Source organism: Aedes albopictus, chromosome 2 (assembly GCF_035046485.1).
Source record: "Aedes albopictus strain Foshan chromosome 2, AalbF5, whole genome shotgun sequence".
Taxonomy (NCBI): Eukaryota; Metazoa; Arthropoda; class Insecta; order Diptera; family Culicidae; genus Aedes; species Aedes albopictus.
Window position 1 is genome coordinate 306786640 of NC_085137.1, and position 26586 is coordinate 306813225.

The 26586-nt window shown below is 37.9% G+C and overlaps 1 protein-coding gene across 4 annotated transcripts in view; it reads right to left on the reverse strand.

The window, feature by feature from the left end:
• Positions 1-13362: 13362 nt before the first annotated feature.
• LOC109428701 (homeodomain-interacting protein kinase 2) overlaps positions 13363-26586 on the reverse strand; it is a 281932-nt gene continuing 268708 nt past the window's right edge. For all 4 annotated transcript variants that reach the window (XM_029879765.2, XM_019704513.3, XM_062852197.1 and 1 more), the window contains 3 exons: positions 21132-22345; positions 20424-21016; positions 13363-19589 (listed from right to left, as the gene is read on the reverse strand). In XM_029879765.2, the coding sequence (XP_029735625.2) occupies positions 19476-19589; positions 20424-21016; positions 21132-22345 (1921 nt within the window). In that variant the 3' untranslated portion in view covers positions 13363-19475. The remainder of the gene's footprint in view (positions 19590-20423; positions 21017-21131; positions 22346-26586) is intronic.

Consider the following 26586-nt stretch of genomic DNA (forward strand, 5'->3'; position numbering starts at 1 on the left):
GTTCTTCTGCATGTAACTGGATGAGGCTTATTCCATTATTTCTTGCATTACCTATTTACAATCTATTTCCTTGCTCTTTGAGCAAGGAATGAGAAAATGACTGATGACCGACCGTCGATAAACAAGATGAAGGGTCTAACGATGGCTATGAATGTATACATACATGAATTGTAAATGAGAAGAGTGAGAATGAGATTGATTGATTGATTGATTTGTCTTCAGTATAGAGACTTTCAGCACTTGGCTGGTGCGTCTCTTAAGAAAGTAGATGGAATGATACAAATTTGGAGAAAAGAAACGGGCCAGGGATTGAACCCATGACTGTCTCAGTCTGCATACGATTCAGAAAAGGTAGGACCACTAAGCCCGTTTTCATTCGTCGTGCTAAGGGTCTTACATACACTCCCGATCAAAGGTTTGGGGTTACTATCCCCCCCTAAAGCATGTCATTATTTTAGGCCCATATATCTGCCAATTTGCGTCCGATTTGTAACCCTAGGTCTCATTCAATAGATAATAAGTCAAAGTAACTTTGAACATAATAGAGATGAAAATTTAACAAAAATATTTGTATGTAAACTTAACTCAAAGTTGCCAAATTTACTGAAAAAATGAATATAAACTTACGGCAGTGACGCTGGAAATTGAGTCGGCCAAATTTTAAGATGAGAACGGTAATACCCATAACCTATTTTCTATTAGCTTTTAACTGCATTTTGTCGAACTTGGCTCAAAAATCTAGGAAAAAAATTATTAAGCAAATTAACTCTTGATGTCATCGACCAAAAGTTTGGGGTCACCCCTCAGTATGATATATCAATTAAAAGTTTGGGGTCAATTTCGTAAAACATGGAAAAGTGATTTGTTGGTATCTGTGTCATCTTTCATTCAATTTAAATTCTTTTTGGCTTATTTGAAACATAATGAATGGTACTTAGACATTGAACCACACATATTTGTTAAAATTTATATACTAAAACTTAGCGTAAAATTACTTTATTTTTTGAAATGTAGTGAACTGTGTTAGCTTTACATAAAATTTTTATATATAAAAATCGTTGAATACGTTAAATTAGACATCAAATGTAAATATAGTTAATTATCTTTGAAATAAGTCGAAAAGAATCAAAATTGAACTCAATTCCCAGCGTCGTAAGTTTATATATTATGTTTCAGAAAATTTGGCAACTTTGTGTTAAGTTTACATAAAAATCTTTTTATACAAATTTCAACTATATCATGTTCAAAGTTACTTTGACTTTTTATTTTTTGAATGAGACCTAGGGTTTCAAAATCAGACGAAAATTGGCGGAGAAAAAATGACATGTTATTGAGGGGGTGACCCAAACTTTTGATCGGGAGTGTATCTTATTAACATAAAAAGTCGTAGTGCAGCTCTACCACCTGGCTATCTCGTCCTAACGTAACCCGAAAAAGAGGCCACCATCTTACGTGGAAATTCACAACATATTGGGAAACTGTCATCAATTCTGACTAAAACACATATATTCTGCATTGCTGAAATATTGTTTTCTGTATTTTTCTGTTTTCTAATATCTTTTTTTATTTGTTTTTGTTAATCATTTCGTTCTTTTCTTTCTGCCAGATAGGTCACACATTTGTTTGGTTTTCAAAACATTTGCTGCTGTGTCTCCCACGCTTGTTCCTGCTATATTTATCATCTCTGGTAGTCATATTTATGTTACATTCAAAAATATACAGTTTTGTTTTGTTTTTTTTTTTTTGCAGTAATTATGCACATCCAGCTCAAAGTGAAACTACATCATCGGTACAAACTGTGGATTTTTATTTTACTTGTGTTGCTTTGTATGTGTGTATTTAATTGTACAAACTGATTTTGCTCAGATTACCCCGTTGCTGTAATCTTCTGTTTTTTTTTCTTTAAATGCTTCGCCTACAGTTATTACGAATGTTACTCTGTTTGAGTGAGTTGAGTGTGTGTGTGTTTGTGTATGTGCGCAAGTGGAAATGCAATTGGTTGGTTATTTATCTTCACAAGTACAACTATGAGATTTATTTTTGTTTTGTATTGTTTTTTTTTTTTAAGAACGTTCCTTTGAATTGGTTATATTTATATGTAAAGTAACTACAAATTCGTATCAAATTGTTCAAATATAGATTACATGCATTTGCTGCACACACGCACAAGTCCAGGTGAGTGTTAGGATTATAATGTCTGGCTGATCAGTGTTGCCAGCGCTACGGGTAAGGGTGAGCATCGCATGATTTCTGTATCTTTGTCGTATAAAAAGATTTCACCGATCGATGCTTGTGATTGGTGGAACAGAGTTGGAACGTGTTGGTACAAGTAGAAGAACTGGAAAACAGGCTGCGAGACTTGTGAAATTCGTTGGCTTTGAGTGTGTTTTATGTTTTTTAAGTCTGACATATGCGCGAGAAACTGCTACTACATTCAGCTTATACACATTGCTCGGAGTTTTTCTAATCTAAACGTTAGAAGAACTGGAACAACATTTTTAAAACGATTTATTGTAAGCAAAAAGCTATGAATTACACCCTGTGTGGTAAGAATTGGTTGTTATACGTGTTGTTAAAATAACAAAAAGGAAATGGTATTAGATAAAAGAACAAAAAAACAAAGTGTTAATCAATTTCTCTTAGCTGTGGCTTACTGAAAATATAAGCCGAAGTTGGCATCACGGTCGCCATATAATAGCGAAGATTGATTCTTTCTATAATAAATAAGTGTTCAATTGGGCAGCTCTATTTGGGCAACAGATTTGGTCGGCATTGTTATGAGTCATTTAAGCTACACAAATTGCGTGTTCGATTTCAATGTTTAAAACAAACAATATACATGGGTACCGAAAACAAAACGAAATCTTGTTTTGCCCGGGCTTGAAGGTTCGGTTTGGTGAACTGTATGTGTGTTTTTTTTTATTTCTTGTCGATCTTTGTTGGTTATCGATATAATCCTAGTGTTGCAGTTTATACGTTAAAATTAATCAGACTTTCCTGTTGTTTATTTTTTATCTTGTGTTTGCAATGATTTTCCTCTTAGTGACGATTATTTCGTTTCGGGTTTTGTTCATTTTCATTAGCGTGGGAAATCTATCTGTTTCAAGTAAATTATAAATTTGATTTCATGCATTTTGTTTCTTGTCTCTTTCTCTTACTAACGCTTACTTGCAGTTGCATTTAAAAAGGGTTTGTTTTCTACATCATCTAGGTTGTATTACAGTTTGTTTCCATGTTACATTATTATTCGATGGGATGAGACTCTTCTTGCTTACTGTCGGGTTTGCAGTTTGTTTCTCTCTGTCTTAGCTTTTGCCTGCCACAGTTCACTACTCAATAAGTTGGACCAGTGAAGTTCATTTATACAGGGTGTTAGGTTCCTGAGTGCAAACTTTTTAAAGGGTGATAGAGGACCATAAATGGGGAAAAAAATGTTCTACGCATATGGTCAAATCTCAACCGTTACGTAGTTATTGAACTTCCCATGTTTGTGACTCTCATTGCCTTAGCTGGCTATAACTTGAAAATGGTCAAACTTTTCGCAATTTTTTTACCCTTATTCGAAAGATTATTGAATTTTCTATCAAATGGCATCTATGAATCGATTGGTTTAGTTAATTAACTAAGTTTTCTAGAGCAAAACAGCTAAAAATAGTGTGTTTTAATTTGTTTTTGTCAATTATCTTTGAAACATGCGTGATAAATTAAAATTCTTTCTTTGGCAAAGTTGTGGCTCCTGTTCCACTCTACAATTCGCTCTTTGACATGAAGCGTCTATCTCTTATTGTTTTCTTATTGTTTTCTTGCAATTTCGATTTAAACATCGCATTTCAGGTAAAAAATTGGCAACTGTCAAGGTAAGTACTTTTTTGCGCACTGTGCCGCACATTTAAATCGAAATTGCTAGAAAGCGATAAGAGCTAGAAGTTTGGTGTCAAAAAACAAATTGTAGAGTTGAACAGGAACCACAACTTTGCCAAAGAAAGAATTTTAATTTATTACGCATGTTTCAAAGATAATTGACAAAAACAAATTAAAACACACTATTTTTAGCTGTTTTGCTCTAGAAAACTTAGTTAATTAACTAAACCAATCGATTCAAAGATGCCATTTGATAGAAAATTCAATAATCTTTCGAATAAGGGTCAAAAAATTGCGATAAGTTTGACCATTTTCAAGTTGTAGCCAGTTAAGACAATGAGAGTCAAAAACATGGGAAGTTCAATAACTACGTAACGGTTGAGATTTGACCATATGCGTAGAACAATTTTTTTCACCATTTATGGTCCTCTATCACCCTTTAAAAAGTTTGCACTCGCGAACCTAACACCCTGTATACTTAGTTTTGTAATATCATATTCTGGTTGAAATACAAAAAAGTACGCTAAACACTATCAAGTTGTTCGATAATTACAGATTTATTCTTTGTATTATAAAAGCTTTTATTCCCATTATTTGTGTGTGTGTACCTTCCATACCGTATTATTTGTTAGTCATCTTTGTATATAAACTCTATCTTATTATTTGTTGAAACGGCGAGATCACATCTCGGAAAACTAATTCTTCTGCTTTTTCTACTTCTGTTGTTTCTTGTCTCTTTTTTTCCTATTCTCAAAGTTACGTTATCCAAATAACTACTAAGTTTTGTATTAAATGTATTATCACAAACACGTTTTCATATAATGTGTGCATATTCACGTTATTTTCTTTGTTTTAGGTTTCTCATATAACTACTAGTTTGCCTCTGCATTTTTGTATTGAATCGCTTTCTAATTGTGGGTCTTACTGTTTTAGTAGCAACTATAGAGGAAAAGTTTCAAATGGAGCTTGAATATGTATCGTAAACTGGCCAAACTCGAAGGTGTTTGCTTAAAAAAACATAAGTCTGCCACAGATACGAATGTGATTGTATAGAGTTTCGATCATCAATAGACACGCAAGTTAAATTGGATAGAGGTGGAAAATTTCTATAAAAGCTTTATATTTTCTATGCCATTTTGATATCATTCGGAACTTTAGGATCCGGATGTGAACCAATTTTTGAATGTTCTCACATTCTGACATCCATACTTTATGGTTAGTATATCCTACAAATTTCAAAGCTACTTGAAAGACGTGAATTGCGCAAGCACATTAAGCAACTGTATCATGCTCAAGAAAAACATCTGTTCTATCAATTCTCCAAGGCTCTCACAAACATATGCTAAAATATACATCCTAACGATAAGAAGAAAAAATAATTGAATAGTGGAACCAGTACTTCGACGAACACCTTAAAGGCGAGAAGAACATAGATATTAAGGACCGTGGAAACTGGAGAGAGAATCCCCATAGCGAAAATTGTAAATGCTCACCTTTATTGCAATACTACGCTGATAGTGTCTGGATCTAGGTACCGGTAATCCGTACGATTCAGAATCGTTTGTAGTAGTAAATTCATTGTTTTCTTAGTGTTGTTCCATATGCGAGTGGAAAACAAGTTGTCGACTGGCATTGGACAACGTAGTTCGCTTTTAGTGCAATGAAATAATTTAACAAGAATTGCCTAAGAAAGTGCAATCCAAAGCATCTCGAAATCCAGTTCGTTTGTTTGCTTTGCAGTCAACATTCAAAAACTAGCTCACACCCAAAAACTGCATATGCCGTTGATCGTATTAGTATAATGTAGCAAACGGAAGTCAAGTACGTACAGTATCTGTGTGAGTATGTGCATTGTATGTTTGTGTGTATGTGTGCGCGAATGAGCTTATAAAGAGTGGACAGGTTTTTGTTCCGTTTAGACATTTAGACAGCGTTTTGTTCATAATTAGAGTGTATTAAATGTCATCATGCTTGATTTTTTTTCTTTGTTTCAACTAATTTGTGCCATTTGAACGATGGTTGTATTCTTCTCTCGTCTCTTCTAAGTTATAATCACATATTAAGTTTTTGTTTCCTCATTATTTGTTCTTCATAATATTAGTTTATTTTTGTTTCCTTAATAACTGTTATAGTCTTCACAGAAAGAACTAGTCAATATAGATATACCTTATTAATTTTTGGTTTCCTTTGTATTGATGTTTGATTAACATTAAAAACAGCCATAAAATTCTCTTCGTGTGATTATTTACATCGAGATATATTTGTCCTTGTTCCTCCCGTTAGCAACTCCTCGGGGGAAATCAATTACACACACATCGACATACACCTGTACGTTTGCTAATATTCGTTTAGTACTGCAAATAATGTAAAATTCATCCTCACTAGAAATTGTTGTTTTTGGTTCACGATTATTGATTTTGTTCTGTAATAACTACATATTTTCCCTCTCTAGCTCACTGTCAGCCATTTTATTACGGTCTTTCATAGATTTTCAGTGTACAAGTTTTCTTCAGTGCCAACATTTTAGAAGGGCGTATCATGTCTCCTTTCTGAAACACTATCATAATGTTAAACCAATCACCCTATTCTGCACGTCGTTTTAGAAATGTTGGCACTGCCAATCGTAAATACTGATCAAATGGCTGCTGGACCACACCGGGCTTTTGTATAGGCTACTTATTATTTTGTTTCCGTTTGAATTTAACTCACGCTTTGCTATACACCGTAAGGTAAAGATAACTACTACTGTAACTATAACATTTCCGAAAGGTACCGAGATATTGTTATGGTTTGTATTTTTTTTTTTTTTTCAAATAACTACCACCCTGATCTCACTAGTGCTTCTGATATCGGTCGTTATGAAAAAAAAACCTAAATTTAATAAAAATTACATAATTTACTTAAATAAATTTAAGATAACAAATTGAATAGATTGAAAAAAAAAATGTGATATCTGATTATAAACACCTTTTTGATTGTTCAGTATGTCAAATGCCTTTTCTCATGTTTTCTCATCAACATCAACCAAACCGTTCTATTTCGGAGACGCTAGGCAAAGGAATCATGTAGCCCATCTACAAAAAAGGTGACAAATTGAAGTGCGATAGATAACTTCCGAGCAATCACACTTTTAAATGCCGCCTACAAAGTGATATCCCAGATCGTCTTGTCTTCCGTCGTCTTTCACCCAAAGTAAATGAGTTTGCGGGAAGTTATCAAGCCGACTTTGTTGACGGCCGCTCGACTACGGACCAGATCTTCGCCGGGTGGCAAATCTTCCAAAAACATCGCAAATACCAGATCCCGGCATCTCATCTGTTCATCGACTTCAAGGCGGCATTCGACAGTATCGACCACCGCACAATGCTATGGAAAATCATGGACGAGAACGGCTTCTCCGGGAAGCTTACCAGACTGATAAGAGCAACGATGGACGGTGTGCAGAACAGCGTAAGGATTTCGGGTGAACTATCCAGCTCATTCGAAGCTCGACGGGAACTACGACAAGGTGATGGACTTTCCTGGCTACCATTCAGCAGGGCGAAGGTGTTATGCGACGAGCCGGGCTCAACAGCCGGGGTACGATCTTCACAAAATCCGGCCAATTTGTCTGTTTTGCAGGTGATATGGATATTATTTCTAGAACATTTGAAACGGTGGCAGAACTGTACACTCGCCTGAAACGCGAAGCAGCAAAGGTCGGACTGGTGGTGAATGCGGCTAAGACAAAGTACATGCTGTTGAAGAGGGTGGCGGCCAAGAAAGGCACCTCCTACAAAGCACTAGCTCAAGAGGTACTATGCGAAAAAGTGCAGGTGAGAGCCCTAACGGCGGAGGCGACTCTCCAGTGTAAAAACCTGGACGAGATCACCGAGGCAGAGGAGATCACAGTCGCACTTAAACAGTAGTGTGAGGTAGATGCACCAAGTGCATCGACCCGCCTGCGAAAGGGCCCGGCAGGCACGCAGATCGCCACGATCAAGCTCCCCGTAGGGAAGGTGAACAAGGCGACTGCAGTCGGCAAGATCAAAGTAGGCTTGTAAATGTGTCCGCTCCATGTGACGCGTGCAAGTGCCAGTGGCATGTTACAAGTGCTTCAAGCAAGGACACAAGTCATGGGCGACATTTAAATCGAAATTGCAAGAAAACGATAAGAGATATAAATTTGGCGTCGAAGAACGATCTGTAGAGTGAAACAGGGGCCACAACTTTGCCTAAAAAAGAAATTAAATTTATTACGCATTTTTCAAAGAAAATTGACAAAAACCAATTAAAACTCACTATTTTTGAGCTACTCTGCCGTGAATCGCATATCAGTCCCATCTTTGTTGGAATTCCTGTGCAAATGGGACAGATATGCGATTCACGGCAGTATCTGCTCTAGAAAACTTAACTAAACCAATCGATTCGAAGATGCCATTTAATAAAAAAAATCAATAATCTTTCGAATTATAGCCAGTTAAGGCAATAATAGTCAAAAACATGGAAAGTTCAATAGCTACGTAACGGTTGAGATTTGACCATATGCGTAGAACAATTTGTTTCATCATTTATGGTCCTCTATCACCCTTTAAAAAAATTGCACTCACGAACCTAACACCCTGTATATGCCATATGCCAGTGCAGTGTGTCATATCACTATGAGTTAAGTGATACCATTTGCTGACTGTAGGCATTATCCCAGTAAGGTATTACAGATCGAATAAAATGTATAAACTTGCTAGGAGAAGTCATCCATACGTCTGATGGTTGTATTACACTCTTATCAAAATATATGCACCTTTTTATGAAAAAGTGCATCACAGCTACACAATAATGCTCCGAATCTTCCTTGCGACTACTACAGAATCGACAAGTGTCATCTTCCAATATTCCTAGTAATTTTAAAAAGTATTTATTTGAGCAGTGACCTGTTACTAAACCACAAAAAGTATTCAGATCTTTTTTAGACAAACTCAGAAGTTTTCGGGTAATGTTTTTGTTTAGAGATATAAATCTTTTGAGTTGTCGTGCTATAACCGTGTTTTTCCAAACTTCTTCTATCATATACATATGACAAATATATTCGTTTCCCAGTTTTTCCGTTCCAGTTTGAGGGTACACTTTAAGGCCCCACAAAATAGTTCTGGACCTAAGAAAGGTTTTGAAGAGCCAATTCTTGCCTTTTCGTTTCCTTGAATCCCACAGTTTCCAGGTACCCATAATAAATGCATTCCCAAACTAATTTTGAAGTGCATGTGGAAGATTTCAACGCTTCAAGAACAGCATGGCTGTCCGAGAAGATACATATATTTGCATGTTTATAGTTACGTCGTAAACAAATTGAAGTACTTTCAATAATTGCCTGTATTTCTGCTTGAAATACAGTTTTTTTTAATGTTTTTATTAATGTGTATTTTAACTTAAAGCTAATTCTACACTTAGAAATACAGTTGGCCATTTACCCATAGATATAGATATGCTAATTCCAGGGCCAGTGACACCAGCTCATTTATTTTTGAGCCATCTGTGAAAAAAACCACTGAGCCTGGCTGAATATGACGCCCCCCTGATTCCCACTCAGTGCGACTTGGAAATGTTACATTGAACAATCGTTCAAAGTTATACTGCCTGTTCATCCAATCTTCATGATTAATTAAAGAATTGATTTTAAAACCTTTCAGAACACTGAGATGGTCCCTAAGGTCTCCAGAAAATAGATCTCTGGTTCTCTTAACCTTAGAGCGGTTTTCTCAGCTTCCAGATGAATAAACAAATGTAGTGGTAGCATATTAAGTATTGCATCTAACGCCTTTGAAGGCGTACTACGTATAGCTCCAGCAATTGAAATAGTAGCAAGTCTTTGCAGTTTCCCCAACCTCTGTTGAATATACTTTACTTTGGTTCTCGGCCACCAAACTAAAGCTGCATGTGTTATTCTGGGTCTTACTATAGCCGTATAAATCCAATGAATCATTTTTGGCCTAAGTCCCCATTTATAACCAAATGTTTTCTTACTTATCTATAAGGCATTTATGACCTTACTTATTATTTGATCTAAGTGTGAGTTCAGTTGAGTTTACTATCAAGAATCACTCCCAAATATTTTACCTTTAGACAAAGCAGTATTTAAGTTTCTCCCAAGTAAATATCAGGAATTTTATATTTCCTTCTTTGTGTAAACGGAATAATAGCAGTTTTTTGAGGATTTATGGATGGCCCCTCATTTTTACACCACCTTAACGTAAAATTTTGGGCACTTTGCATTCCATCTCTAATCACTTTTTCAAATTTACCACGAACTATAATGATTATATTATCTGCGATTCCAATTATTTCGAATCCTTGCTCTTCAAGGTTTGACAATACCCGGGTAGAGGTGAATGGCAAACTAAAAACAAAAGAATAACCAATTTTATTGTCATAACTTATTTTGTCATTCATGAGTTCTTCATGAAGAGCTTAAAACAACATGTGAATCGAATAATATGATGTTATATCAAAATATGCCATTCGCTTGTCATTTTAAAATTTGGCAGAATAACTACTGAATGTCTTGTTTTGCTATCATAACAAATTTTGCAATTGGTGAGATATTGTTGACCTATTGGTATAAACAACTTAATATCCCGAGCAGGAGAAAATAGCTGAAGAATACCAAACACAGGTATGGAAACCCGAATACCTACAACCTGAATGAGGCATTAAGAAGCCCTGCATAAGAGGTAAAATACCTAAAATAATAACTGGTGTGTATTTTATGCATAACACGTGAATAATGACATCAGGTATGGCAATACCCAAATAATAATGGACGATTTTTCCATACAAATAGTTATTTTTCCATAATTGAATAATACCTCAAGCAGTCCTTCACACCAAACCAATAACTCGCCGAGGTATTTTATCAATACCTAGAAAATACCAAAATAAGCTATTTTCAACACCTAGCCCGAGCAGGAGAAAATAGCTGAAGAATAACTAACTCAAGTATGGAAAACCGAATACCTACAACCTGAATGAGGTATTAAGTAGCCCTGCATAAGAGGTAAAATACCTAAAATAATAACTGGTGTGTATTCTGTGCATAACGCGTGAATAATGACATCAGGTATAGCAATACCTAAATAATAATAGGAGATTTTTCCATACAAATAGCGATTTTCCCATAATTGAATAATACCTCAATCAGTCCTCAACACCAAATCAATAACTCGTTGAGGTATTGTATCCATACCTACAAAATATCAAAATAAGTTATTTTCAATACCTGGACAACCGACCAATACCTTGTCTTGGTATGATACCTGACTTTGGTATGCTCTAGTTATGTGGCAGTTATTCATTCCTGCTCGGGCTGGGTAACCGACCAATACCTCGTCTTGGTATGATACCTGATTTTGGTATGCTGCAGTTATGTGTCAGTTATTCGTTGCGGCTCGGGTACTAGTAATGACCACAAAAGAGGTGAAAGAACACCTCCTTGAGGACACCCTTTAACGGTTTCCACTGTAATTGTTGAATTTCCATGGCTACTTGTTATTTCACGTTTTTGCAGCGTTTCAACTATCCAATTTACAATAGTTATATCACATCTACGTTTATTCATCACATTCTGCATTGAACTTCTATATCAATAAAAGTAGCCAACATAATCTCCTTGGCTTCAAAAGTCCTCTAAATTTTAGTTACTAGAGTATGAAGTGCCGTTATTGTTGATTTTCCTGGTTGAAAGCAAATTGGTGTTTGTTTAGTAGAATCGATTCTAAATATGTTGATTTAATATAATCATCAATAAGTTTTTTCATTACTTTTAACATGAATGACGAAAGGCTAGTAGGTCTAAAGGATTTTGGATTATTTTTATCCTTTTTATTGGCTTTAGGAATAAATACAACACGAACTTGTCGTCAGTTTTTAGGGATATAGTTTAACCTCAAACTAGCTTTAAACATTTCAGTTAAGGGCGGACGGGACGGTCGGGGAAATATCCGCCATTGCTCTGTTGCTACTAAGATGGTAATCTCAGATTCTACTTCATATTTTGCAACAAAAACCTATCACTGTGTATGCTCACTTGCAGTGCATATGCTGATTGTTTTTCAGCATCTTCAGTGCGATAGAACTCGAGATTACCATCTTCAAAATCGCGAGGCAAATTGTTAGAAAGAGAGGCAAGATAGGAAAAATAACACGGCGTCCCGTTTCACCTTAAAAAAGGAATCAATATTCCCTTGCTTTTCTGGATCATCACTGGACGAATCTCATCTGTGCCTGGTGACTTATATGGTTCAAATGCATGTACTGCCCACTCAACTCTTGCTTGAGTAAAAATGCAACTTGCTAGATCTTGCATGTTTACCCTGGTCATTTTGCCATGCGCAACAGTGCTTGTAGCAATTTCACTAGGTCACTTGGATATGCTTGACCTGGTCTTCTCTGATCCAGTATGCACATCCAGGGAAGTTGCTTCTTTACTGAAAACTGGCAGAGATTCTGGATAATGCACTTGCATCATCAATGCACTGCAGTTGTTATACCCCTCCTAGGTGGCCAAAAGAGCAGTTCTCGTTTATGCTGGATTCGCTAACAAGCGCATTAGTGGGATTGAGTCCCGTAGTGGAGACTTCAACGCCTGGGCCCTTGACTAACGGGGCTGGGCTCTATTCGAAGCTATGGCTAGACTGAACGTGGATGTCGCAAACGTAAACCAACAGTATGAACGGTGCAGAGCCCATCAATGATGTGACCTTCTGGAGCCCGAGACTAAACCCTAGCTCGGACTAGAGGGTCGATGATGGATACACACACAGTGACCATCTGGCGATTCGATACAGGGGAAACACATAGGAAGACGGTCACAGACGAAGGTCATCGACCAGCATCGGGGATGGCTGACCTCGCGATTCGATAAGCCGACATTTACCACCTTGGAAAGGCAGCAGGTCAGGGCAATCAGTCGGAACCCGGAGGACTCCCGTTTTTGTAAACCTTTTTTCGGCATGGGTCCGATTAGCTCGAGTAAGGTGAACTTTGCTGTACCATCAAGATTTTAGATCGTGGGGTACCCAACGTCATCAGGACCGGCGGATTTACCGTTGCTGCGACTCAGGGCGTATTGAAGTCCACCAAAGAAGAAATGTTGGTTCATGTCTATTTGGTTACTAACAAGAGGTATATTGAAGTTTACCACGTCTACTGCAGAACCACCGGTCCCCCGAACACTCTGATCGTATCTGTCGAAGGAGGCCAGATTGAAAAGAAAACTGACTAAAAGACCCAAACACTTATATTTCTGGACGCTTCTAAGCAGAAAAACTTTCCGTAGAAAACTTTTTAGATATCGATAATAAAGAATAAAAAAGTGGTAAACAGTAAAATTATCGAAAACTAAAAAAAAAACAATAAAAAGTGGCAAATAAAAATATATCAAACCAATCGAAATAGGAGATCATTAAACAAGGATTGTGATAATCAGCAACGTAAAGGTAAAAAACCAAGGCAAAAATGAACGCGTAATCGTAGATTTTATGTTTGTGTTTTATTACGGTTTTTTGTTCAGCGTTTGTTTTTTGTATCCATTTTTTCATCCATCCATAGTGTTTTCGTATAAAATGTACTCATATGTGTAATTGATATATACTCATAATAAGGCATTGTTACATTGAATAAGAAATTCAAAGAAAAAAATAAAGATACATACCGAATGAGAATAAAAGTAATAAGAGAACTTCATACACTAACACATACACAATGTCCAGCAAGTTGATTAATAATCGTATTTTTTTTTCTGAATTATTTTGTAATTGTTTGTTTTTATTTAGTGAATGGGCAAAAGAAAAATAATGATACTAGCCTTCCTAATCGCTACTGCTTTTTGTGTTTTGAAGGTGGTAATCGCTAACTTACACCTGAATATTCAAAGGCCTGTTAAAGTAAACAAGAAAAAAAATAACGGCTCCACGGTGTTTGTTTGCTTCGCCGGGATAAGTGTGAGTGATATAATAATCGGTACAGTATAACAGTGTAAAATTCAAAATCCTACAAACTACTGGCGGAGGAAGTGTGCTGAATGCTAGCTAGTGTGTATTGAACGTGTGTATTACGCGCGCGTGTAACCATCGCAAAAAATCAGTCTCTTGATCCCATTTCGATTCAATTGTATTGCATGCCGGGTGGGACTTGGATGTCTGACTAAATACACACGCGGTACACAATTTCAAAGTTATTTTAAAAAAATGAAAGCTTTTATATGTCGACCATAAAGGGGCTACGTTTTTATCAAAGATAACATATTTAAAAGAAGTTGGCAATATTGCCAGTCGTGATTTCGACACGGAGTCTCTGACTCCATCGAAGTTCACAAAGTAGAAAACAAGAAACCTTAAATAAGCTGGATAAAAATTACTGACTTGAGTGTGAATATAAAGCGCTATTAATCTCGCACGTACTTGTCTCTAGTTGTTTAGTGGTTTAAAAGAAATAAACACAAATCGACTGCTTCTCAAAATGTTTGTTAATACCACAAATTCAATCGTTATATGCACGGAAAAATTGCTGCAACCGATAGTGTAGAAGTTTGTTGAATTGTTTGTAAAAAGTTGTAGTTTTTCTACGTTCCTTTATCAGTGCTTACCATGTGTACAAAGTAGTAGTATATACATAAAACCTAATCATTAGATAATATATAAAAATTTCCAGTCTCTCTAAATTGATTGAATTAGTTTTAAAGTATGTGTGTTTGTGTGAGTTTTTTGTTTGTTTTGTTGCTGTGTATGTATTGGTTACGGACATCCTATGTATGCGCAACTCGCACGAAGGTGTGACTATTATCCATAACTATGTGACTTCTTAGGATTACGTTTGATAAAAGAAAACAAATAAGAGTACGCTCAGACGAATAAGCCGAGGCGCGTGGAAACAAATTAATGTTTGATAATTAATTAAAAAACATACATATATTACTATAATCACCCATTGAAATAAACTGTAGTAGTAGTAGTAGTTTTAGTAGTATTGATATTAGCAGTTTGCTGTGATTAAAAACAATCGTACCCTCTAATGACACTTAACAATAATAGTAGAAGTATTTGTTCAGCCCCTTTGAATCACAAAAAAAATAAATGAATTGGTTTACAAACGACTATAACCGAAGCGAATTGAAGTGAATAAGATAAACCTTTCTCGGTTGTTTGTTAGATATTTTCTTCTATTCCAATAATTACACTCAACGTAGTACTTTTTGTTTTGTTTCTATGTTCACTTTTTATTAATATATGATCAATAACTAGATAATTAATTTATATCATACTTTCTTATATTCATATCCGTATAAGGCATTTTAATTTATTCTCTCATGTGTGTGTGTTTGTGTCTGCTTGTGTATTTGTTTTATTTGTTTTGCATGTTCTTATCTCACTACTTTAGCACGATTAGAAAGATGTATGCTCTCGGAATACAACACAATGATCTTGATACGGGTAGTACAGTTTAACCTTTTCCTGACCTGCCAGAGGTCGTGCGCTCGCTAATATGGTACAATAACACACAAACACAGCCTTACACGCGGTAAGTTTCCCTTCTACTAATGCATCAGAGCGAGCAGTAAACCAACGCGCACACTAACTTGAGTTGTATTGGTCTAACGATAGGCAATTTAGAAAAGTGTCAAAAACTGGCTGCTTCCTATTAAACATCACAAGTAGAATATCTATCGAGTGTTTTGTAATATTTATTTTGTTTTCCTAATCAATGCTGTTAATGCGGTGGCGCATGTGTTTACCATTTTATAGCCTAATAGATTTTAGTGTACAAATTTGTGTATGCCCAAATGCATTCTCGATAGTTGCCAAAGTTTTTAACCTTATGGTTAACGGTCGTCACGTCATACTCGGAAAGGGGGCTCTTAATTTGAAAATTAGGGAAAACCTTGTGGAAATGCATCTGTTCCCTGTGATATAAAAAAATGATCAATATTGGAATATGTCTCACCTGGTGATTTCTGTAGAACTCATAATAGATAGAAAATTACCAGGTTCGTAGTGCCTAATGGTGACGAGGCTTCATTGGCAGTTATTGGTCAAATTACGTTCGGAAATAATCGATTACCTTCACACAAAAGGCAAGCCATTAAGGATCGATAACTACTTAATATCTGTGCTTATGAAAAAGTTGAGTAGCCCAAGTAATATCAGAAAGGGAATCTTGCTGTTGTGAAAGAGCATTGATCTAAACATCCTTGTGCACCAAACTTTCGCTACTTTATGTGAAAATGGAACATCCATGGAACGCTTATCATGCCTCGAGCAAGTGTGCTGGTCAACAAGACAATCATCGTTACAATGGTTTCTGTACTAACCATCTGCATGTTGACATAACACATGCTATAATCGGCGGCTTCTGGAGGTGGCGATGGTGGCTCCAGAAGAGGAGAAACATGACAAAAATAACGCGACTAACAGTTCACGTTATCTGTCAAACTTTTGTCAAAGTAACAATCCTACGATGGCCTTAACTCATCAAGTAATGTCGCCAATGAACTTTCAAGCTCAAACACATCAAGCACCAAGAACCGGGAAATTACGTCATTATTGGTATTAGGTACTATGTAGGTTTATGAAAAGTTTGAATAGTCCAAGTGATTTCAGACCAGAAATCTTGCTTTCGTGAGAGCAACTTTGGTCCAAACATCCTGCTGATGAACCTAACTTTTGCTACTTTCCGTGAAAATGACATGGAACGCCTCGAGCAAGCGTGTTGATCAACAAAGCAATCGTCGTTACATTGATATCTGATCTGATTTAAGTATTTGCATGTTTACAGAAAACATACTGGAATCAAAAGCATGACGTCTTTGCACCCTGGTGGCTCCAGGAGAGGAGAAATATGACAAAAATATTTCACTATTTGAGGGCATGTAAAGTGCGTCTAAGAGTTTGCGTTATCTGTCAAACTTCTGTCAACGCAACACAAACGATACCTTTCTGCTGGGGCCTCAATTCATCAAGTAATGACAACAAACATTCCAGATTACCGTAATGCATTTCAACACATCAACCTCCAAAAACCTGAAAGTAGAGAAAATGAAATGAAACGCTTATCATGCCTCTTGTGTGCCAAGTGTGCTGGTCAACACGGAAATCTTTGTTACAACTATCTGCATGTTTAAAACAAACGTGCTAGAATCGAAAACATGGCGCCTTTTCACCCTGGTGGCTCCGGAAGAGGAGAACATGACAATAACGACCTGTAGTTCACCCGTGTTTACCGTTCATTGTGTGCTCACCGGATGTTAGTTATTTTGGTAATCTGTGCTTGCATTTCAAACAGAAGAGAAGAAATACCACATGTTAATGAAGCACGCACGGAGAACGCAATGAACACCGAAAAAATGTGCTTGTCTAGGGTAGAGCCAAACTCGCTCCTAATCGGGAAACGTGGAAACGAGCGGGCGAAATGAAATAATTGAGTGAGTGTTTCCCATGCCTACATGCGAGTCTGTGTGAAGGGCCAAGCGAGATGTGGCGAACACACTAGCAGAAACACTTACGCGAAATCTGCGAATAAAATAGAATCGTTTCTAAAATTATTGCCAACAGATTGAATCTGCTTCAAGCAAATATTCCTGAAAATGATTTGTTAGGAAAATAATACAGGCAGAAATGAAGTTATTTGCGTATGACCCCAGTACCCCATTCGGCCTATTGTCGCTTGGTGTAATAATTTTGGCATAAAGACCAAATGTGGTTCTTCCTTAATCATTCGATTGTGCTAATAGCGTTTTTATATGAAATACAATTTTTACTTAGGAAATTTTTAGAAAAAAAATTTCATCCCTAGGCACATAAGAACAAAGCATTTCCACACAAAAAAAAACAACACAATTGACTAATCGAGCCTTTCGATTCCTTGTTGCTATACCACCTACATGTTCATTCTGTTTCGCATATTTCAAAATAAAATGCACAAATACGAAATCAACATCAAAGTCAGTACAAAAACTTCCCCACTTGTATTTCCCACTAAACATTGACGGATTCCACCCACGGTTGCCTTTCTTTCTAGTTAGTTCCATTTACTGTGTGAGTTTGTGTTTGTCTGCTAGTTATGACTACAGATATATATAAATATAAAATATGCACAAAAATATATTATTGTTTTCAGTATTTCTTTCCATTTTGCTCGGCTTACATAATACACTCCTACCGTTCTATCCTGCGTCAAGATAACACTACTAAATACTCCTCCCTAAACTATGTACAGAAACGAAAACCTCTAATCACACGGTATCGTTTGAATCGTTCTCTAACCGGTTCGGCTTAGCTTCATTCGCGTAGCTTCATTCGCGTAGCTTAGGTACGCTACGACCCACTACAACTGTTCAAACAATTTCAAAGGGTAAAAACGAACATTACTCGCACACGCAAAACAAAACACTTAGCCTATTGGCCCTAGTTTTCTTAGATTTTTTTGTGAATAGCAATTGCAGTACAGTAACACGATGATAATCATATATCTCAACTTAAACATGATGGTGGGACGCACTCAGATAGGATTAATATGGGAGTTTCTATCATCGAAGTGCCAAATGTTCTCCGAAGTAAATGGAAAATTGGTAACAACTATTATAACTCCCGGAAAATTTTCAGTTTATTCATTAACCCAGGAATTTCATTCCGAGACAAATTTTCATTTAATTTGGAGATACTCCGGCCCTATTGGATAGCAGAAATCCCCATGTGTGAGATCTTGAAATGTAGAATATTGATTATATTTGCAACGTCTGTGTGTTACTTCTGTGTGTAAATGTATGTAATTTGTTTGCTGTTTTGCAATCGTCAGATTGGGTATTATAATTTGATTACACTGACTCACATGCTCACGTTAAAGCAAAAAAAAAGTATTAGAAACGTTAAACGACTATTACCTTGAACTATATCTAGAGTAGTAGATAAAATAATCACATTCAGCACAATTTTGCCCTCCCTCGATCTCTTTCTCGCTCCTATGCCTGTCTAAAAAGTCTTCCCTTCTCACTAAATCTCCCAAATCTGGGACCCCCCAAAATCCTTCTTCTATCCTCAATGGCTCTAAATCTACTTTTGAGACTTCCCCATTTCCCGTTTACTAGTGTGTAAGCGCGGATCTGTTTTTCGTCCGGCCTATCTGTGAATTTGTAACAGTATAAGTGTATGCGTAAGGTGAATTATAAACTGTATTGCGCGAAACGTAAACCCCCTCTCTCTTAAAAAGAACCTAATTTACACTGCAATTGCGAAAATTTCACCAAACTAATCAGCTACTTATGCCATCGTGACACATTCTTTGTCTACTCATATGTCCAACTACTAATTACATTTGTACGCAAGCGAAGAAAACCCATACAAATAATTCCTAACGACAATCGAGATAAGACATATTCTGTTCTAGCATATTTGTTGTATACATATCCGGATAAGGCAATTCATTGAGACATGACAGTCATTAAAAAAAGAAAAACAAAAAATACAAACTCGTTTGTTTTGTCCCATTCTGGAAAATTTTGCAAAGCCATAGCTCCTACCTGTCGCGTTACTCGTGCGACCAAAAGCGATCCCCTCCTATCATCGTCCGTCACTCTATAGCGCTACTACCTCCTACTCGTTAAACCAGTAGTGCTTGTTGGCCATCTGGGCCGGACTGAGCGGTCCGAACTGGCTGAACTGCGTCGGGAACTGGATGTGCGCCGGTAGCGGATGCGTCGGAAGAACCTACCGGGAAGATGAGCAATATTATTACCTTGCTTAAAACGATAGTTTGTGTGTGAAATTGGCTGAAAGTTAAGGTCTTTTGGGTAATTCCAGATTGACGGATAAAATTGAAGGAAAAAATTACAAAATCTATCAAACATGGAAACAAACTGAAAATTTATTGAATCAAGCAGCATTTGTGTGGATTCAATAACTAGTTGGTGATTTTGGCGATAATCAAAATGTTTTGTAAAAAGCTAAGAATTAAAAAAAAAAGATGTTCATGGGCCCATATAGCCGAGGCGGTAAACGCACGGGTATTCAGCATGACCATGCTGAGAGTGACGGGTTCGATTCCCGGTCGGTCCAGGATCTTTTCGTAAATGAAATTTCCTTGACTTCCTTGGGCATAGAGTATCTTCGTGCCTGCCATACGATATACGCATGCAAAATGGTCATTGGCAGAGGAAGCTCTCAGTTAATAACTGTGGAAGTGCTCATAGAACACTAAGCTGAGAAGCAGGCTTTGTCCCAGTGAGGACGTTACGCCAAGAAGAGGAGAGGATGTTCATGGTATACTCTAGGAGGTTTCAGGGAGGTTTCTAGAGATTTCAGGAGATACTAGGCAGGTTACAGAGGGATCCCCTATAACGAAAACGATTTCGCAAGGATTCCAGCAGATTCCAGGGGATTGATTGAGGAATTTGAAGAAGAACAAAGGAAATTTAAGGTAAGTTTCATAATGTCACCGAATGGGAATGGGAGAAATGTGAGAGTTTCAGATGACAGCGGAATTTCTCCTGATATTGTAAAGATAAAAAGGGATTCATTTATCATTGAAAATAACATGCTTACCTGTCTGCTGGAAGCGTTGTGCGCCGGCGGCGGAACTACCCGATTGTATGTCTGGTACGGTGCCTGTGACACAAACACCGCCGACCGCCGGTATATGTCCCCCTGCGCATAAATGTCCTGCTGCTGCAATATCGCTCCCGGCGAGCTTCCCAACGGAGTGTTCGAACTTTGCTGGTGCTGCCGATACACGGGGGCACCCCACGACGAACCGCTTCCGCCCGTGGGTGTGTTCTTGGCATGGGCGTGCGGAGGGGCTGCACCTATGGGACCACCACCCATACTACTGCTGCTGCCGCCCTGGTTGACCGACGAAGACGACGACGATATCATGTAGGCGGACGATTCCCGTTTGTGGCCACCACCGCTGCTACTGCTACTGCCATTGTGGCCTCCTCCGTAATGGGACGACGAACCAGGTGGAGCCCACGACGAACGCTTATCCACTTGGGGATACTCGTAGGCAACGAACTCCGTTGGCTCCTGCTTCGGCACGTGCAACTGATTCGTAGACGACGACAGCAGACATTCGTTTTGGGCCATTGCGAGAAGCCGTTTCTTCTGCGACTGACCCGCATGATGCTCGTATTTTATGGCTGCAATATAGGAGAGTAAGAGAAATAATTACATAAAACAGTATTAGATGAAATGGACACCATAGGTTCCCATTTTTTCAGGTTTCAGACACCCTGTTGAAACCAATCAACTTACTCTGATGTTTCGGCGTATTTCGCCTATCGTTCTCCCCGTCGCTATCGCCAACGGTCACACATGCTGTCGAAGTGGACGCCACCGCTGTGCTTTTACGCTGTCTACTGGAGGACATCGATCCTGACTGACTGCTGCCGCCGCCGCACATGCTACTGCTTCCACTGCTGATCACGCTCGGATGATGCTGTTGTTGCTGTTGCTGCTGCTGCATGTGTGACGATGACTGTGGGATCTGTTGCTGCTGTTGCAAGTGGTAATGCGAGTGATGATGAGAGCTGCTACTGCTGCCACTTGGTGGCGGAGGTTGCTGGTTCAGTGCTGCCAACGAAGAAGACGATGAAGAATGGTGGATATTGGACGAAGAGGACGAAGGTTTGATGTTACAGCTGCTGCTTCCGACGCCACCACTCATGCCCATATTCGCACGGCATTGATTCGAGGACGAGGAACTGTTGCCACTCGGATGACCTCGGATGTGCTGTTGACTGCTAGAGCTTGGACCACACATACTAGTAGACTGATGCTGTTGCGATTTGGAACTGTTGGTCGACTGTTTAACATCCGTTGTCTCGTCTTCACTATCCGAGATGGTGATCACGGCCGTTGGAGAAGGAGTATCGTGAATTGTGATCGTTTGCGCCTTGCTATGATGACTGCTGTGGCTGCTGTGGTGTATGTGACTTCCACTGCCACTGCCGCCATGATGGTGACTGTTGCTGCTCGATCCATGGTGTATGCTTCCGCTGTTCATCATCATGCTGCCGCTGCTTCCTCCATTGCCACTGCCGCCGTACGACGACGAAGAATGGTGAATTTGTACATTGTTGGATCCGCTCAGGCCGCTTCCATTGCCACCCATCGATCCGGAATCGATCTGCTGATAGTGGTGGTGATGGTGGTGGTTTCCACTGCTACTGCTAGCCTGTTGCGATTGTACCTGCTGCTGTTGCGATGACGAGGACGAAGAATGGTGATGATGCTGTTGTGGCGGAATTTGCTGCTGTGGGATTTGCAGTTGATTGCTGTTGCTACTGCTGCTGCCGTGATAGAACGACGACGACGAAGAGGACGGACCACCCACATCGTGGTACTGCTGGCACATGTGGTTGTTCCGGTTGCTGTTGTACCTCTGCTGATGAGGCGGGGTGTTCTCTTTGACGCGCTTTTTCACCGGTGATAGTTGGTTGTTTTCCTTCTTGTCGTGGCGGGAGACGCTGTGGAAGACACGGATGAGATATTTTTTTTTTATTAATTTGTTATGTTAAGTTATAAGAGGGTCATTTGGAGACTTCTTAAGATTTCAACACCACTAACGCCAGACGACCATTTGATAGCTCATGGTCAAAAGGGCTGGCATGAAATACTACACCACACATTGTTAAAAATATAGGAAGAAGATCTTTCTGCTAGTGGAGTAAAATGTCTCATCTGCCCTCTTTACAAAAAGCGACACAGGCAGGTGGTGTTTGCCAATTATCGAAGCATAACTCTTCGGCGTTCTCGTAATCCGTTCCACAGATTGAGATCACTGGAGAAATATTTCGTTGGGAAACACTGAGCCGTTTTTTTTTGCCGAACATAGACGGATTGAGTTGTATATGCACAGAAGAGAAATAGAGGAAGTAGATAGAGAGATACAAAGTAGGAAGAAAAAGATGGGCAAGGGTTGAACCCAGGACCTTCTGCTACGAATCAGAAGCGGCAGCCACTAAACCATCAAGCCCGTCATGAAAAACTCCTGCAGAAATCTTGGTAAAAACTCTGGTAAAAATCTCAGGAACAACTCTCAGAAGATCCAGAAGGAACGCTGGATAAATATCGGAAGGAGATCAAAAACGTTAAAAACCGTTGGGTGGAAACTTCGGCAAACTTCCAGGAAAACTTTTTTTATTTTAGGAACGAATCGCGAGAAGCAACGCGAGAAACAACGAATTGCAGTCAGTTCTGTGCAAGCTACTCTGAGAACCAGACGTGCTTTTGTTCCTCTCCTTCTACGAAGATAGTTTCACTTCGATTAACCCGCCACGAATGGCGGTAGGGTAAATGTACCAATAGTGGTGCTATTAGTAGCTTCTTGTAGAAAAACAATTGAATAAAATTAATAATACCACAAAATAAAAAGTCTGAAAACGTTAATCGGTAGTTTTTCACTTAAATTTGCTAGGAAAAATGTGAAAACCCTTGTTTATTCCAGTTTTTGCTAATAAATCACTTGCACCGCCTATAGGTACACGGTTCCTATTATGGAGGTAAAATTTAATATTGGTTCCTATAGTAGCGCATCCCATTGAATTCTTATGGGACCCACCACTATAGGAACACTACCACCACTATAGGTGCAAAGGAGCAAAAGATTTAAGGAAAATAATTGTTTAAAATAGGTTTTTCGGCAAATCCTGAACAGAAAACTGTAGTAATGTTATTAATTAGTTATGATGCATCTATTAAAAATGTCACTTGCAAGCTTTTTGTTCGAAATAGTGCTTAATTGGCACTACCACCACTATTGGTACTACGTCCCACGGTGTGTTTTTAGAGCAACTTTAAAACAAAAAAATAAGTAAGTCTGAAATTTTGCCCAGTGATACTTTGGGCCATTCCCTTCAATTTGCTGGGTCGGTTGAAAACATCCATCGGGGGGTCTAGAACAAAAATTTTTTTTGAAGGTTTTTCATGCAAAAACTGTTAAAAGCGCATATTGTAAATTATTGCATCTCCTACAAATAGTCACAACTTTTTTGTCTTTGAAGATAGAACCATACAATTTTTAGGCGTTTCGAAGTAGTATGCGTAGATGACTGTGTGAAAATTTCATTGAAATATGTTGAATGGTTTTCAAGTAATAGCAAAACTATTAAACGCATTCTAAAATACTAAGCTTAGTAGCAAACGATCAACAAAATGTCTATATTTTTTTATACAATAATACATGAAAAATATTTTATTCTAAACACCTTGAGTCGTTATGATGGCGGTACTGTGAAAACTTGTTTTTCAAATGATGAACAGATACATAGTCAAATACATGCAAGGAAAACACACTGTCATTATGTAGCTTTTCACTAAAGTATTAATTATTTATTTCAAGAACGTGGTTTTGCGTATACATGTTCACAAGTACAAGTATGCCTCTATTACGAATTCTATAATAAACACAATTATCATGATTGCTGAGCATGTCGGCCTTTCATAAAGAAAATATTTGAATGTTACTTGGTAAGCCAAGAAAAGCACTCGAGGATTGAGAAACATCTCTGTTTCGAAGAAAAAGTATAGAAACTAAATTATTTTGGAATTAATGTTTACAAGCTCAAAATTAAATAGTATTTCACCTTAGTCAATGAATAAAAACAAGTTAACTCTGTTAAAGACCTCATAATTACATTGAAGTTGTGGGTATGAGTCCATATTAAACCAAGACAGGACACAATAACGAGAACTGAAATCAAAACAGAATTCAGTTGGGCATATTCGATCAAGGGCAACTTTACGGTACTAAACATAGTTTCCGGGTTATTCCACGATATTTGACATAGCTGTTGGACCTAAACTTAGGTTTGTCTTTAAATTTAATAGCAATATGATGCTTATTACTTATGCCATCATTTATTAACAAATAACTGATAATAAGTTCTGAAAGAAGAGTTAAAAGAACGGAGTACTTATTGAAAATGTTTCTACATTAGGCATGAAAATTAGGCTGTTCAGCATAAAGCCAAGGAAAAACAATTTTATAACAATGGTTTAAATTGTTGGTTCAAATAGTCTTATCGATTTGCATATGATGTCTCAAAAATATTTTCTGTGGTTTCCTCCTAGCATGAGGAAGAGTGATTGATCATTGTTAGTGCGTCGTTGACTAGTAGAATATTTTCAACATAAATCTATATCTTTCGAAAAAATAACAAACAGTTTTTTTGTAATCCAAATTATTGCGTCACGCTCTCCTAAAGCCTTTCGCTTGCAATCTGATACTTAGATAAGACCTTAATCATTTAAAAAAAAAAATGGAAAAAATGAACATGTATACGCAAAACCGCGTTCTTGAGATAAATAATTAATACTTTAGTCAAAAGCTACATAATGGCAATGTGTGTGTTTTCCTTTCATGTATTTGACTATGTAATTGTTCATTATTTGAAAAACAAGTTTTCACAGTACATACCGCCATCATAATGACTCAAGGTCCGTAGAATTAAAAAATTTTCATGTATTATTATATAAAAAATTTAGTTATTTTGTTGGACTACTAAGCTTAGTATTTTAGAATGCGTTTGATAGTTTTGCTATTATTTGAAAACCATTCAACATATTTTAATGAAATTTTCACACAGTCATCTACGCATACTACTTCGAAACGCCTGAAAATTTCATGGTTCTATCCTCAAAGACAAAAAAGTTGTGACTATTTGTAGGAGATGCAATAATTTACAATATGCGCTTTTAACTGTTTTTGCATGAAAAACCTTCAAAAAAATTTTTGTTCTAGACCCCCCGATGGATGTTTTCAACCAACCCAGCAAATTGAAGGGAATGGCACAAAGTATAACTGGGCAAAATTTCAGACTTACTTATTTTTTTATTATAAACTTGTTCTACACAACACACCGTGCGTCCACTAAGAGAGCTTTTACCCTAGTCGGGTTTCGGGTCAACACTTTCAAAGTGGATTTTAAAACCTTCAAAACTCGACCTTCGTTTACGGATATTCACGCTTTCATCAATGGTGTGCTTGGTCTGCGTAACGACCAACTGAAAAGATTGCAAATGCATCATATCCACAACTGTGCATATGTAAAATGCGTTGATCGACAAACTGCCGAAATGATAGTCGAGCAGCACGACATGAAACACTCCATCGAAGTCGATGGCGTCCAATATAAAGTGCGTCTCTCTATGGACGACGAATGCACAGAAGTGAAAGTGTATGACCTATCCGAAAATATCACGAATGATGACATTGCGGAATGTCTGAAGCAGTACGGAAAAGTTCACAGTGTTCAAGAGCAAGTTTGGGGCCCTACCTTTGCCTGTGAAGGTATCCCTTCTGGCGTGAGAGTAGTAAAAATGACATTACAACGTCACATAAAATCAGTCATAACAATGCAAGGTGAACAGACCCTGATCACCTACAAAAACCAACCAAAGAGTTGCCGCCACTGTTTGCAGCCTCTTCATGCAGGTAGAACCTGCTCAGATAACAGAAAAGCTAGCAAAAGTAATCCCTAAACTAGCAGCAGAAATGACAAAAAAGCAACAGCCGAAGCTATTGCATCTACCGCATCAACGACGCAGAGCTCAACAGAGAGAAACGTACAGCATCGAGAGAAACGGAATGCTCGCCAGCTGAGCCCCTCGGAGACGAAACCACCGCCGCCCAAAAGAACTAACGCTACAACGGAATATGAAAGTGATGAGAACGAAACTGAAACGATGAGCAGCGTGGATTTGTCAG